Source organism: Oryzias latipes (assembly GCF_053564925.1).
Source record: "Oryzias latipes strain Hd-rR chromosome 1 unlocalized genomic scaffold, Olatipes_Hd-rR_3.1 chr1_Y".
Classification (NCBI taxonomy): domain Eukaryota; kingdom Metazoa; phylum Chordata; class Actinopteri; order Beloniformes; family Adrianichthyidae; genus Oryzias; species Oryzias latipes.
In genome coordinates this window covers 10,841,024-10,855,347 of record NW_027616335.1, presented here as the reverse complement: position 1 = coordinate 10,855,347, position 14,324 = coordinate 10,841,024, and the positions used below count along the sequence as shown (strand labels likewise).

Here is a 14,324-nt window from a genome sequence, read left to right as displayed (position 1 = left end):
ATATACCGAAAGGTTTTTTCACGCATGTACCACCGATGTATTACTTATATATTGTGTATATGGTTCACATAAAACCTCAAAGTTACATAATTGATGCACAAACTTTGGCAGTAGATTTATGTTTTGTTTTATGTGATTTTAATGTGGTTCATTTGTGAGATATCCCAGATATCTGGGAAAATTTCACATAAAGACCACAACCTTTCTCCCTTTTTCCACGTATATTTACGTATGACCAATTTTCATCCGTGCAGTATACGCAAAATGTACATAATGGCTGTATGACCCTCTGCTTCAGAAACTTCAGACCAATTAGTCATTCTTCATTTTTGGCTTTGTGTGACATGAAAAAAAAAAATTCAATTAGTGTTAACTTTTAGTGATCCTCACTGTATTTTGGTTTACAAGGAACATTGCTAAAGTTATATAAATATTTAAATCAAAACATTTTTTTCTATCTGATCTGATGTCGAACAAACCATTTTTATTCTTTGAAAAAATGTCATACTTTGTCATACTTTGACAAAGTTTTAAAAGGACATTTATTGTAAGTACAACAGTTCAATAAATAAAAAAAACAGATTTAAGTTTTAGACCTTTATTATGCCATTCCACACCACCTTTATTCAAAATTACTGGTTCCATTGGAAAGAGCTTACAAATGGAAGAAAAGCAGAGCACCATAGAAACATTAAATATTGCATCAGGAAGATAACACATAAAAGAAAAACAAAATCAACTTTTTTTTAAAACAGATTATTGTATCAGTGACATTTTAAGAGTCAGGAGTGGAAGCTGAAGCTTTTTAACAGCAGAATTCAAAATGTTACTGCAACAATGGATCTATTTCTGGCAACAGTGATGGGCAGAGGACTGTAAAAGACGTTGTGAAGCTTTAATATAAGAACACAGAACTAAATACAACATGCACATCCTGTCAAGCGCCGTTCCATATTCTAATTTTAAATGAGAGTATTGATACATTTGCATATGTGTGGAGAGGAACTACTCATTGTTTTATTCTTAGTTTACAGCAATCAAGTGTGAGAACATTTGTGCTGATACAGATGTGCTTTGAGTAATACGTTATTTGTGTTCTACCCTTGCAGTCATAACACACAAGTAGTCAAAAGTGTTAATTTTATCATGCAAATGTATAACATAATAAAAGTCTCGTGTCAGAAAATGCAGTACACTGCTGAGCTGTTTTTTTTTAACCAGATGCAGAATTGACCAAAAAATGTTGTTACTTCAATGGACCACTAGAGGGCGAAAGAAGAGCACCGTGTCTGAGAAAGTAAAGTGATAAAAATGAAAGATGTCATAGACAACAGGAGGGAAAAACAACAAAGTACCAAGTACTAGCGTTGGATGTTAAAAGTAGTATTCACATGTGCATTTGTGAGTCCAAATATAACGTTTGGCATAGATTTGAATGTCTTCAATGATTGTGAAATACGCTTTATTTTGTATTTGTTATATCTTTTGGGAATAAAAGTGTAATCTTATATATTAGGGATTCCACTTTAATACTGAAAAGTGTTCATACATGCCAACGTATCCACACTCAGATATGCTTCAGCACACAATAATGAGGAGGTATCTCACACAAACAACACGCAAAGTGCAGACAAAAGTATTCAGCCAAGGCTGGTGATGTTGGAGCGACCACCGGGAGGTGCTACAATGCGGTGGCCAGACCTCCGGGGAATGTTGTCATCTATCTGAGCACCTGATGAAAAGGAAAAACCGTCGAAATGTCAAGTCAGCCGGTGTTTTATGAACAACTCTCTGTGTGATGACAAGATGTTTTAAGATGCTGGTTCGATTTCAGATTGCATACCTGAGAGGCTGAAGTTGGACAGGTGCAGATTGCGTACTGTTGGTGGCTGGTGAGAGGTGGGGGAGGTTTTGGCTGATGGAGAAGGGGTTATGTATTTGGGGGTGGGAGTAACATCATGCACAGGGCCATCATAGACACCACGCGTGACACCCTGCTTGCTGCTCACCTGGATTGGAAATGCATAAATGGCACAAAACTCAAAAAATATGTATAAAAACAAATGTTTACATACTAAAATAGTAATGGTATAATTTCACGTTATTAGACTAATCTTCAGAAACTCATAATTTTTAAATTATTTTGTTCTGTAGAGTAAACAAAAAGATACAAATAACATTTTTATTTGTCAGAAGCTTGTTTTAGACCCTCAGGCATTAGGCTTGCTTTATTACAGATCAATGACAAATATGATGCGTATAATATTTGTTTTAATCCTTAAAAATGTGATAATCAGATTAAAGAAATCAGAGTATAATTTTCCCAAAATATTCATAAAAGAAACTTAATATCTAATATTGCACCCATTTTCATTGCCATAAGAAATCCACGAAAAATTTCTTCAGAACTTTACTTATAAGGAATCTAAAAATAATTTGATTAAAGACGAACTCTGATAATTATCGTGTTTTAGGTGGGGTTTTTTTCAACTTCTTGAGGCATTTTTCTCATGATGTAGAACATATATAAAGAAAAATTAAGTTAAAAATTGCATTTCTGAGTTCTAGCGATAAAGTGTATAAACAGATGTGCGATGGGAAGTGGGGACGGGCTTGGTCTGCCCTGACAGTCCAGCCCACAACGCAAAGATGAATTTCTAGTGAACTCCGGCCATTCTACACAAACTACGTCCAAGAACATTACAGTTTTTATTTTTATTTTTTTATTTTGGCTAAATACTGCATAACCATAATTAAAATACCACGGGAAACCCTTTTAAAATAGATCAAAAGATTGACCGGATCGGGACTTTAAGGACAATCCAAGACTTTTTTTATGAAATAAAATTCCACACACCTGGTTCCTAAACTTGATCCGCTGGAAAGCGTAGTCTGGGAAGGGCTTGCGTGGAATGAACCGACCAGTCCCCTGCTGTATCTGAAGCTTGCCTCCTTCATAAACCACCCGGCCCTGACTCAATACCAGAGCTGGACCTCCCCGACACTCAAGGCCCTCAAAGATGTTATACTCTGCAGCCTGTGTGGGAGAGAAAAATGATGAGACAAAAGCCACAAAAAAAGAAATGAAGAAGTGGGACAAAGGGGAGTCCTCTCCTCTGCAGGGGCAGTGATATCGTTCACCCTGAAGGCTGTTTGAGCGAGCTTTTCTTCAAGGCTTAGTGGATTTACAGTTGAGCAGATATGGGATGAATAAGAAGGAGACTTGGGTCGTGTCGAAACAGTGATTGTGCTGTTACAAGGGGATGGGAATACAAAAGGGGAAGGACTAAAGAGGGATTATAAACTAAATCTGGAATTATTCCCAATAAGGCATCTTCAGGGCAGGCACTAGATGATTCCTTTTCTTATCCAATTGTTCAGCATTACCCTCTTTTAATGTTCTAGAAAAAGTAGTTGATATAAGCAGAATTTAGTCTTTTTTTTGGTCTTTTTTCTGTAGAATAAATATCATCGCTTGCAAAGAAAGGGCTCTTATTTCTGACCCTCTCAATGAAAAACTACCTAAACAAGATCAACTTTGCTCAACATGAAACTTAAGGGATAAGGTTTAAAACCGTTAATACAACTTGAAACAATAGACTAAGTCTACGTTTAATGAAGTCTAGACTGTGTAAATGTGAGTCACACATGATCCTGAAAGTGTTTCTTTCATTCCAATAGTCACCCACTTACTATTTATTGTGACTATAGTTCTATTTGCAGGTGTGTATCAATCAAAACTCCAAAGTGCCAGTAATCAATGGGGCAAATATCAAATAAACACATGCGAATGCTCTTTCCTAACTAACCTGGAATAATAAAATGAAGCTGCTTCGTCTGTAAACATCAGGCTGGATTATTATAGCTGGCATGAGGCCCCTATAGTACCTGCAGTACTTTGATGAAAACGTATTACAGTTCTTAATCATATCATTACACATTCATCAGGTTCCATACAAGTCATATATGTACAGACACTAAATGATTTTCTTCACATTATGTTTAGTGGGTTTTTCGCCTCTTTATGTCAAAGTATTTGCAGTAAAGTTTAATTGCTGCATTCCACTTATTGTTTGCAAAATTCAGCACAATAGAATTAATTTTTTTTACCATTGAAAACATATCACAGCCATTAAGCTTAAATATTTACTTGGAGTGCAGCTCAAAGACATCAAACTTGACTTGCAAAAATGTCTTTTAGCATCTTTACTTCTAATGGTAGGTAGCCAAAACACATTATAATTTAATTACTTGTTATTTTGTCTATTGAAAGCACATTTGTGTCTGTTTAATGCTTTTTAAAACTGTCCTGTTCTTGGCCTGTTCAATCTTTGTTTTTTTCCCTCTGCCTCAGCTTTTTCTGGCTTCTGTCCTGATTTGTTTCACTTGTTAAACCACTGCAGATATACTGCTGTTTCTGTTTACTCCAGTGCCGGTTCGTTTGCTCTGTCTTAGTGGTTGTTGTGTCTCTCAGCGTGAATTTCTGGAGGTAGTCACCGTGTTGGATTGCTGTGAGATTTTTGGTCTCCTTTTCATTTGTTTTTCTTGGGATCTGGCCTGCTGGAAATTTTTGTTCTTTCTTGTTGTTGGAATTGTTTTTGATGCGTTTGCACTGCTCACACAAAGAATGAAGAGGATCCGACTGTGTAGAACTATATGATTTTATTTCACTTTGGATTTCTGTTTCCTGTTCCCCCTGAGGGTGTACCTCATGACCTACGTTTATGTCGTGCTGTATAGCCATAACTATATTTTGTGAGTAAGACTTCCTCAACGTGGGGCAACAGCAGATTTTCATTGATGGACAGTTGAAATTCCTTTTTTTTGATTAAAGATTCTGTAACACTTCCATCTGTGTTTGGACTGTTTAATGTTTTTCTCACTAAATCTTTACAAAATATCAGAACTACAAGTGTCTTACCACAGTCTGTATTTTCATATTTTTAGATTCAAATGTAAGAAATAGTTGCTTTTGTGTTTTATCAATGTTTCCATACAGTGTTTCCCACCCCTTTTCAGCAACGGTGCAGAGGTAGAGCGGTCGACTTCTTATCAGAAGATCGCTGGTTCAGATTCCCGCTCTCCCATGCGTCAAAGTGTCCTTGGGCAAGACACTGAACGCCACAGTCTTCCTGGTGGTTATAGGTTGGCACCAGTGTTCTGCAGCAGAGCCGGCATCAGTGTGTGACTGTGTGTGCATGGATGAATAGGACTGTGACTGTAAACGCTTTGGGCCTTCTAAGAAGGTAGAAAAGCGCTAAACAAGTATACACCATTTTCCATTTTCCCATTTTACGTGGTGTCAAACAGGGAAATCATATGTACAGGTGCCATACAAATACTAAACAAACACTTTGAATGTCATTGAGCCCAAACACTTTATGTAAACAAATCAAAATTCATTTTAACTCCTTCATACCTGACTTTATTTCCAATTATATTAAGAAAAACTTTTTTTTTTGTATTCAAGGTGATGCTAAATCAATTGGAGTCCTGGATTTAATAGCATGTTGCAAACTAGCAACTGGTAATCCACATAATATCTTTTCACATCTGTATCCTTCGTGTTCTCACCGACTGTTGCTGTTTCGCAGTGATGGTTTTGACAATGTCTGGGTCCCAGATGACGATATCTGCATCAGAGTCCACAGCGATGCGTCCCTTACGAGGATACAAGTTGAAGATTTTAGCTGCGTTGGTTGATGTGACTGCCACAAACTGGTTCTCGTCCATTTTCCCCATGGCCTAAAGAAACAAAAGACACAACGTTAAAGATGGTTTGGCTGACAGTTTACGCAGAAACACACAGGCCCTCAGATCTCACCACAGCCTTGTCCCAGACGAAGCCCATCCTCTCCTCTACCCCGTTGGTTCCTTCTGGGATCAAGGTGAAGTCATCTTTACCGATGGCTTTCTGAGATGTGCTGTAAGCACAGTGAGAGCTGCCCACAACCTGCAGGTCCCCGCTGGGCCAAACAAACACAGCCAAAGACATTATAAACACATAAAAGCGTCAATAAGCCCAAAACAAAAATATATACTATTCATTCCCAAAAATCAAGATTAAGCAGACAGTTCAGAGAAAAAAAGAGATGCCCTCATGTAACCTAACTGAAAAACATGTTGCACTTTTGTATAATTTAATCAACCGCCATATAACTATGACAATCAGTAATATTGTTTTCTTCTAAATAATACTATTAGATGTTATACTGAACTAGGAGGACATCCAATCAAGCAACTAAGCATTACTGCTGCTAAAACATGATGGGCAGCATGAAAATCTGACAGGAAGCTCTCGACCATAGAAAAAACAAATTCTAAAAATACATTTTGTCCTTCAGGTAAGGATCAAGGACAACAGCAGGATCACACGACTGCTGCGACAGCATTGACACACCTATAGAGCAGAGTAGGAGGAGGAGGAGGAGAGAGGAACTTGGTCACCAAGGCAACTAAAGATGAAGGATTCTGGTTCCTAAGCTATTTTTAGCAACAGGAACAGTCAAAATCAACAGTTTTTTCTGGGCGTGTGCATGTGTCTGAGGTGGAGCAAAGCTGGGTTTTTGCTTCATCCACCTCCATAAAGCTTTGGTCTATAAAAAACTATATAAACAGATTTGTAAAAAAAGGGATACAATATAATTAGAAAATGTTGGGATGTATGGCAAAAATAAAAATAAAATTGAAAAGACTTAACTCATACCTGGCCAACAGGGTGTGGAGATGTTCTGGTGTGGTGGGGTCAGGACTTAAAGGTGGAGAGGTCACATAGGCAGCTGCTTTGGCCCAGTTTTTGCTCCAATAATGAGAACCGTCCGTCGCCAAGCCAGCTGTAATTGGTTCTCCAAATACCACGGAACCTAGAGTGGAAAATAACAGAAGTATAACACTTGAAGTCGATGAACAAATAAAGTTATTTCTGAAAAATATAATCAAATGTTAGAAAAGGTTAAAAAAAAAACAGAGCTGTGCAAACCTTTTCTGCGGGCCTGAGCGATGGTGTCAGCGGCACTCTTGCTCATCACTTTTGTGATGTAGACAGGACAGTTCACACGGTTACCGAGGGTGATGGCACGAAACACAGCCTCAGCTTCCACCTGCATAGAAAAATAAAGGCAGATTGATGTACCTCTGTGCTACTTATGAACTGATACTTATAGGATATAAAATATACCTCCTCAGGACGACTCAGAGGATGCCCTTCAGGACCAGTGATTCCCATCCCAAGGATTTTTCTTTGTTCCTATACGAAGATTTAAAGAATCATTGTCATATATTATACTCTGTCAGGATTAAAGCAAGGGGAAGTGAGCTGTTAGTCACAAATGTAATCTGAGTACTAAATTATATCTAAGTTAAGTAATGAAGACAAAGTTTAACAAATATTTTACTGCATTATTCGCAAAAGGCTGGTTTCCGTGTTTCTCCTTGAATAATCTCCAGTATTAGAAGTAACTAGTTACAGCAGCAAATTATTTTAGATATCTATTCAATTTTACTCATGTTCAGTAACTTGTAAATTCCAAAAACAGACAAACCGCCCAAAATAAAAATGCTAACTGAGATCATGATATTTTATCAAATTAAAACAAAAACCTTTAACAAGATCTTTTTGGGATATTGTTGATTACTTCAAAGAGTTTTGAAATTATGTTCATACTTAAAATAGTGAGCCAATTTTCCTAGAGATTACTAAAGATCATAGACACAAACTTTATTTGTCACTTTCCTCAATAACTATTAGGTCCTGTCTTTTCTCTGAACCAATATCTGTCGGTTCTGTTGTTGTAGACTTGGTGTAGTAATAGTAATCTGTGTTTAACAGGCACTATTATTGTTTCAGTCTTTCTGAGACACATACGTCTCAGGTTCTGTGTTCAGTACATACCGTATATTTTTATTTGATCGACTAAACTACCGGTAACTAAGCTAAAGCGAAGAGTTGGTCCTGTAATTTGTAGTCCAATGCTTAAAAAAATAATATCTAAAACCATTAAAGCATATCTACTACTTTTGCAGATATTACAAGAAGGTAACCAATAGTATTGCAAGAGTCATGTATCACATTACAATTCTTAGATATAATATTGTTAAGGTCAGGTTTTACTTTTGAATACCAATAGGAAGTAATCTTTAATGCATTAGCTTGGAAGTAACTTGCATAAAACTGACATATCTCTATATGTTAGATATGTCGGCAATCATTTCATTAGTACTCAATGTATTATCAATGATCCTAGCTGTTATTCTACACTACCATTGTCATATCCAGAAGTAATATCAGTTCTGTTGCATCTACAGGCATCCCTTAGCATCAGATTTATCTGTCATTAATCTGATTATAATCAGAGGTAATGATCTCCAAAATATAAGTCATTAAGGGCATAATGACCTGCTTAATGTGCATCTGTCTCTACTAGGTGTGAGTTTACGTAGATAGAAAGACAAAATGATGTATTCACCTCAAAAATCAGGTCTCCGTTTTCGGCATGTACTAACACAACAGCCCCCAGCTGCTTCAGAAAGGAGAATACCTCATACAGCTGTGGATGTATAAAGAACAACAAACAGTTTAACAGAAAAAAATTGAAGGCTTCTAAAAACATCTTTTTGAGAGAGAAAAGAAATTTAGTGAGTTTGCATCATTTGGGCTCTTAGGGATGATGGTGCATACCTGCGAATCTGTCATCTGGTACATATCTTTATAGGCCATGTACACTTGAAAGGAGTTGATACCTGAAAGGAGTAAAAAAAAACTGCATTGGCTTCATTGGAGCAACAAGAGTAAATCATAATAAAATCATAATTCTGGGATAAAAAGAAGAAAAGAAAATCTAGGAAAAAGATCTATACTAATTTAGGAAGCAAAGCATCATAATAAAAATCATATCTTCATATCCTAAAACAACTCTTCCAAATTAGAAGCCTTTTTAAGACACAGAATACTTTTACAATTCCCACAAACAATTATTTACTTTTACAAAGGATTATAGATGAAGCATGTCCCTTGTGTCACAAGAACGGGCAGCAGTCTGGTTCCAATTGTAGTAGGTTTATAATCACAGCTGAGTTTACAAAGCTAAATCAATGTCAGGCAGGGGTCAATGAGGAGCATGGGAGCATCAGAGAAGAAACGGGAGTAGTCAGGATTCAGGCTAGATTTGGTGCAGGCGGCAGGCAAACAGAGTCAGAGTCAGAGTCAGAGCCAAAACAGGGTCAGGAAATCAGAAGACCAGGTCTGGCTATAACGTTCAGTAATGAAACCAGAATGGCAAAAACAATACTTCACACTGTGTGAGGCTAAGTGCAATGCTTTAGTGTACATTTCTCATGAGAGTCAGGTGTGTGGCATCCAAGAATTGTGCCCTGGGGTTGCTGGGAGATGTAGTGCATACAGTACTCTGGAGACGGTTCCTGCTGGTGACCAGAGGGGGAGACAGAGCTCTGACTTCTGACCCCTTTCCATTGCAACAGCGTTAAAAGGGCTTTCCAATGGGCTTTAACTCAGTTTGTAAACACGTTTCTGCTTTGGCAAACATTTTTCTTTTATTAAGATCAAGGTTTAGAACAAATCATGACAACTACAATATTTATTGTGTGTCGCAGTAAAAGTAAAAAAAAAAACAAATCCTGCCTTTGTCTTGCACCAGGACCTCCAGCTCATCTTTAACAGACTCATTCCACAGGGGGATGTCCACATGCAGAGAGTAATCGCAGCACGCTCGTTTATCTGCAGCTTCCTGCCAGCGCTCAAACGCCTCCAGCAGACTTTCCCCGGGCTCAGGGGTCACATGATCGACTGAGATGTGGCAAAAGCAAAAGGTTAAAATGCGCAGATGTGAATGTGCTGCCTGAAACTCAGCATCCACACTCACTGATCATTGTGGTTCCCCCTGCAAGTGCAGCCTTAGTGCCTTGGAGGAAATCATCAACAGGCTGTGTGCCCAGGAACGTCTTCATCAAGCAGGTGTTGACATCAATCCCACCTGGAATTACCATGCGACCATTGGCCTCGATCACTTTGACACCTCCAGGAACAACCAGATTCTCCCCCACCTGCCTGTTAGGATTTGAACAGCAAAATGAAAGGATGGAACCGGTTGAGAACTTGGAAAATTTGTATGATGCTATATCAGAATTTGACATGAAATGGTCATGTAATGCCTCCTCATACGCACTTGATGAGGCCATCCTCGATGTAGACGTCTCCAAAGAAGGAGCGGTCATCGTTTACCACTCGCCCCCCTCTGATCAGAAGCCGTTCATCCTGCAGAGAAGAGCAGGGGGGGCTGAACTGACTGCCGCCTTTTGACATATTACACAATCAGTTATGTAATCCATGACCTTATAGCAAAATTGATCCATTTGATGTAACACCAAAAATATGTATTTGCATTAAAGGAAACTCTGGCATTTTGAGATGGTTGTTATTTCTTTTTTTATATATACAAATCCTGTGACATGTAGACTGTCTAGAAGGTGATTTGTCAAGCCACAACTACACCCTGTATCAACTTGGTGCCTGGCAACAAGAGGAACTCGGTCACCGTGGCAACCTATGATGACAGCTGACAGCACAACCTTTGTCTGCATCTGTATACATAAATAAAAACATGGAGGGTTTCTGTGCCATCTAAAGGTGTATTAGATTTTTAGATCAAGCCTCCACCTTTAAGGTGCAGCTCCTGATAACATATGGATGAATGAATCACAAGTTTTCCTCTTTTTTTTAAAGGCTGTTTACAAAGAACCGAAGGAGTCTTCTGCTCTTTGTCATTCACTAAGAATTTAATCCCCTTTCCTGCCTTGCAGCAGGGATTTGCATACAACAGAGGCTACATGTTTCTCAGAGTCTCTTACCGTGTAGTGGGGGATGCCGTTATTCCCCTCATAACTGATCCCAGACATGCTTTCTTTTAGGATCCCCCTCCGGCTGTCAACATAAAATTTCACGGGGCTCCGTCCTGTGATGCCCCCCACCCCACCCCCTTTGTGTCCTTAGATTTGTGTCGGCTGCCTGGGCCGTGCGTCAAAAGAGCTGCGCGCGCAAGTGTAGCAGAAACTGTGGATGCGCAGGCGTGGAAAACGAGCGCTCCCCAGTCCCCTGGTGGCGTTCAAGGCTCAGTGAAAGATGGCACTGATGCCTTACGTAGAATGAATACATGTGGAAGCAAAACAAAAGGGAGATTGAGGACCGTCGCTGTCCGTTTCAGCACCACAGAGAAGCGCATGCGCTTTGGTTTCACATTTATTTCAACACTTTGAAGGAAATTATAAAATGCAGCACAATTATACATAATTTATGCACGTAAGAGCGTCATTTTCTTCCTTGAAAATGGATTTTTCAGAGTAAATTATATTTTTTATCTTCACATTTAAACAAATCAGTAGTTTATACTATTTTTGTTAGAAATGGTGAAAGTCATAAAATGGATTTTCAGCCAATCTACTGAAAATAGGCCAATGCGTAATTCCTACCTGTCCATTTGGGCTCGTCTTCTCAGATAAGACTTGAACCTCAACCCCAGCCCGAGACTCATCTGCGTCCCTGGCTGCATTGCTCTCTGAGTCTGACCCCTGCCGTGTCCCCCCGGTGGTCTTCCCCATGGGGTCGCCGGTATCCAGCAGCCTTTCCCGGCTCCCACTCCTCGGGGTGCGGTTCCCCTTCCTCCCCACCGCGTAGTTGTCGAAGTCTATGGTCTTGCTCTCAAACGCCCCTTCCACAGAGCTGAACATCCCAAAGGATTTCCGCTGGTTTGGTCCGGTGGTGATCGGTCCAGCAAAGTAGACGGGGAGCTCATCCTCCCGGTTCCACTGCCGCCTGCAGTCAGACATTGCAGCTCACGCGGACCGGACTGTCTCCAGTCTGAGGAGATGGAGACGGTTTTGCCAATTTCACGTCTAACCGGGTCACAGTCCCGCCTCCTTAAGCAGGCGCACTGCTCCTATGCAAAATAGAGGTTCAGTTCCCTTTTCATGCAGATAGAGATAAAGAATATGGAGTGTCCCACTTCTAGGAGCAATGCTGATGTTCTACTACCAGCTTTAACAAATAATAGTGAGCACACCCATCATCTCAAACAAGTCATCCGCTTTGTGTGATCCCCGTCTAAAAGTGGGGGCTGTGTGCAGCACAGTCATTCATGCCATCAGCGGATTAAAGCAGCATGTGTTTCCTTTTGACCCACATCTGGAGGCAAAGCAGAGGAATGTGGCTTCTGGGTCAACTATTGTAAATGACCCGAAAGCAGTCACCTGCACAACCTCACACAAGCCTGAACTCATCCTCTGTGCACTAACAGCCATCTCACTGAGTAAAAAATAATGTACACATTTTATTTTCAACATTAATTCTAACATACTTTTAATATTGTAGTGAAATTTGGGGAAATTTATACAAAATAAATTACACAAAATTCCACATTAAATAAACTTCAAAAAGAGTAACTACAACCATAAATAAAGTTGGTTTTCGTGAATCTACCAATGCACTTCAGTAAAAATAACATATATTGAAATTTTTGAATGTTGTAATGCCGAAAATATTATTTTGTGCCTTTAAAGTAGTTTAAACTTAAGAGTGCAATCAGTTTTATAAAAGAAGAGAGGAACTTTTTTAATTTGAGAGGTCATTTTCAGTTTGAATCATGAAAAGTTCATTTAAAATAAAGATGTCCTTCTTTTTACTAAACAAAAGTTTGGAATTGTTTGGATAAAGATTTAAAATTAGCTTATCATGTAAAAAAGGCTACAGTTAAAATGTCAAATATTTGGTCGATACTAGTGAAATTTTATAATGTATTAAGAATAAAGTATGTGTTTGTGCATTTGCTTAAGTATTTTGATTTTATGTTTAAGCTGAATCCTTGTTTTGTATTTTACTTTATTTTAATGGGCTTCGTTAAGCATGATGCTTCATCCTAGCCCCTATTGGTCAATGTAGATTGTTAGAAAATGTCATGTTTGAAAAACTAAATAAACTTTAAACTTCATAAAGGACCCAAAAAGATTCCGGGAAAGAGGAAAGCAGGGGAGAGACAGATCATGTCACTTCTCTGCTGGAAGAACAGTGTTATCAGTTATCAGGTCATCCAAAACACATCAAGACGTGTTTCTAGTATCATTACCCGACATAGTTGTTGGATTGTAGTAAAACTAAGTAAACTAATTATGTTAAAATGAGCACTGTCAAATTTGTACAGTTAAAGTGCAGTTAAGTCAGAGTTTTGTTTATCATTGATCGTTAGCCATAAAAGTGCATTACCAGATCATTTGTTTCCACACAAGCTGCTGAAGTTGAACTACAGTGTACATGTCAGACATTGCGAGGAACCCAACACGACCCACCAATGGTTTTCAACTGAGTACTAAACCTGCCAGCATGTGTGTATAGGTCTCATACACTGTGGGTTATTGGTTGGGTTGTTAAAAGTGGGCTACAAATGGGCTCAAACCTGAGTCATTTCACAAACGTAGCGTGAAACAATTTCGGACTCAAACTGGCTCCTCCATCTGGTAGAGACCAACTAGGTTTTTGAGCAGGGACCCCATAATCTCCTTAACGTTCAATGGCTTTGGTTAGAAGAATAACGGCAGACAGACAGAATACACAGGCTCACTTAAGTTTGCCCATGTATTCTTAAATTAATGATGCCCTAAATGGTTATTGCATACAGATTTACCGTAGTAAAATAATACATTGTTTTTATAGTCAGAATTTTGGTAAAGTTAAAATGATTTTATTATTAAATTGGTATAATTTGTTTAATTTTAATGGCGGCAGTCACAATATACTTATAAAAGCATGGGAGCAGGATCTCAAGTGAGGTATGTAGAAAAACCGTTCTAAACATTTGCCTATTAAAACCCCTTCTATAACCCTTTTTGTTTACTCATATAGGCCTTCATTGAAATGCATTCAAGAATATTTGACCTCATTGGAAGGATCTTCACAAAATATTTGTTAGGTTTTTCAATTTTAAAGTAGGCTGCTTTGTGGTGTACCTCACAGTGAGAAGGCCTTGATTCAGATCCAAGCAGGGACCTTTCTGTGTGGAGCTCTTATGTTCTCCCCATACACATGTGGATTTTCTCCAAGCACTCCAGCGTCTTCCCACAGCCCCAAAACATGGTTCACAGGTTGATTGACGATTGGTGTGAATGTGTGTGTGTATCTATTTGGCCCTGCAACAGACTGGTGACCTGTCCAGGGTGTTCTCCACCTACACGCAACAGTAGCCTGGACAGGCTCCTGTGACCCTGAAACGGATTCAGGGGGTTTTAAAAGATGGATGGATTTTGTAAGTAACAATACAATTTGA

At 38.8% G+C, this 14,324-nt stretch overlaps 1 protein-coding gene across 2 annotated transcripts; it reads right to left on the bottom strand.

The window, feature by feature from the left end:
* Positions 1 to 582: 582 nt before the first annotated feature.
* Positions 583 to 12,111, bottom strand: crmp1 (collapsin response mediator protein 1). Of its 2 annotated transcripts, none has more exons than XM_004085299.5 (14): positions 11,482 to 12,111; positions 10,182 to 10,270; positions 9,879 to 10,063; positions 9,638 to 9,802; positions 8,678 to 8,739; positions 8,466 to 8,546; positions 7,178 to 7,246; positions 6,980 to 7,100; positions 6,707 to 6,863; positions 5,825 to 5,966; positions 5,575 to 5,745; positions 2,858 to 3,037; positions 1,844 to 2,009; positions 583 to 1,732 (listed from the first exon to the last, which is right to left on the bottom strand). In XM_004085299.5, the coding sequence occupies exons 1-14, from the start codon at positions 11,836 to 11,838 to the stop codon at positions 1,641 to 1,643; spliced, it is 2,037 nt and encodes a 678-aa protein (XP_004085347.3). In that variant the 5' UTR covers positions 11,839 to 12,111; the 3' UTR covers positions 583 to 1,640. The 2 variants fall into 2 exon arrangements, with proteins under 2 accessions (XP_004085347.3, XP_011492020.3); XM_011493718.4 differs by lacking the exon at positions 11,482 to 12,111 and adding an exon at positions 10,864 to 11,029.
* Between the last annotated feature and the right edge of the window lie 2,213 nt (positions 12,112 to 14,324).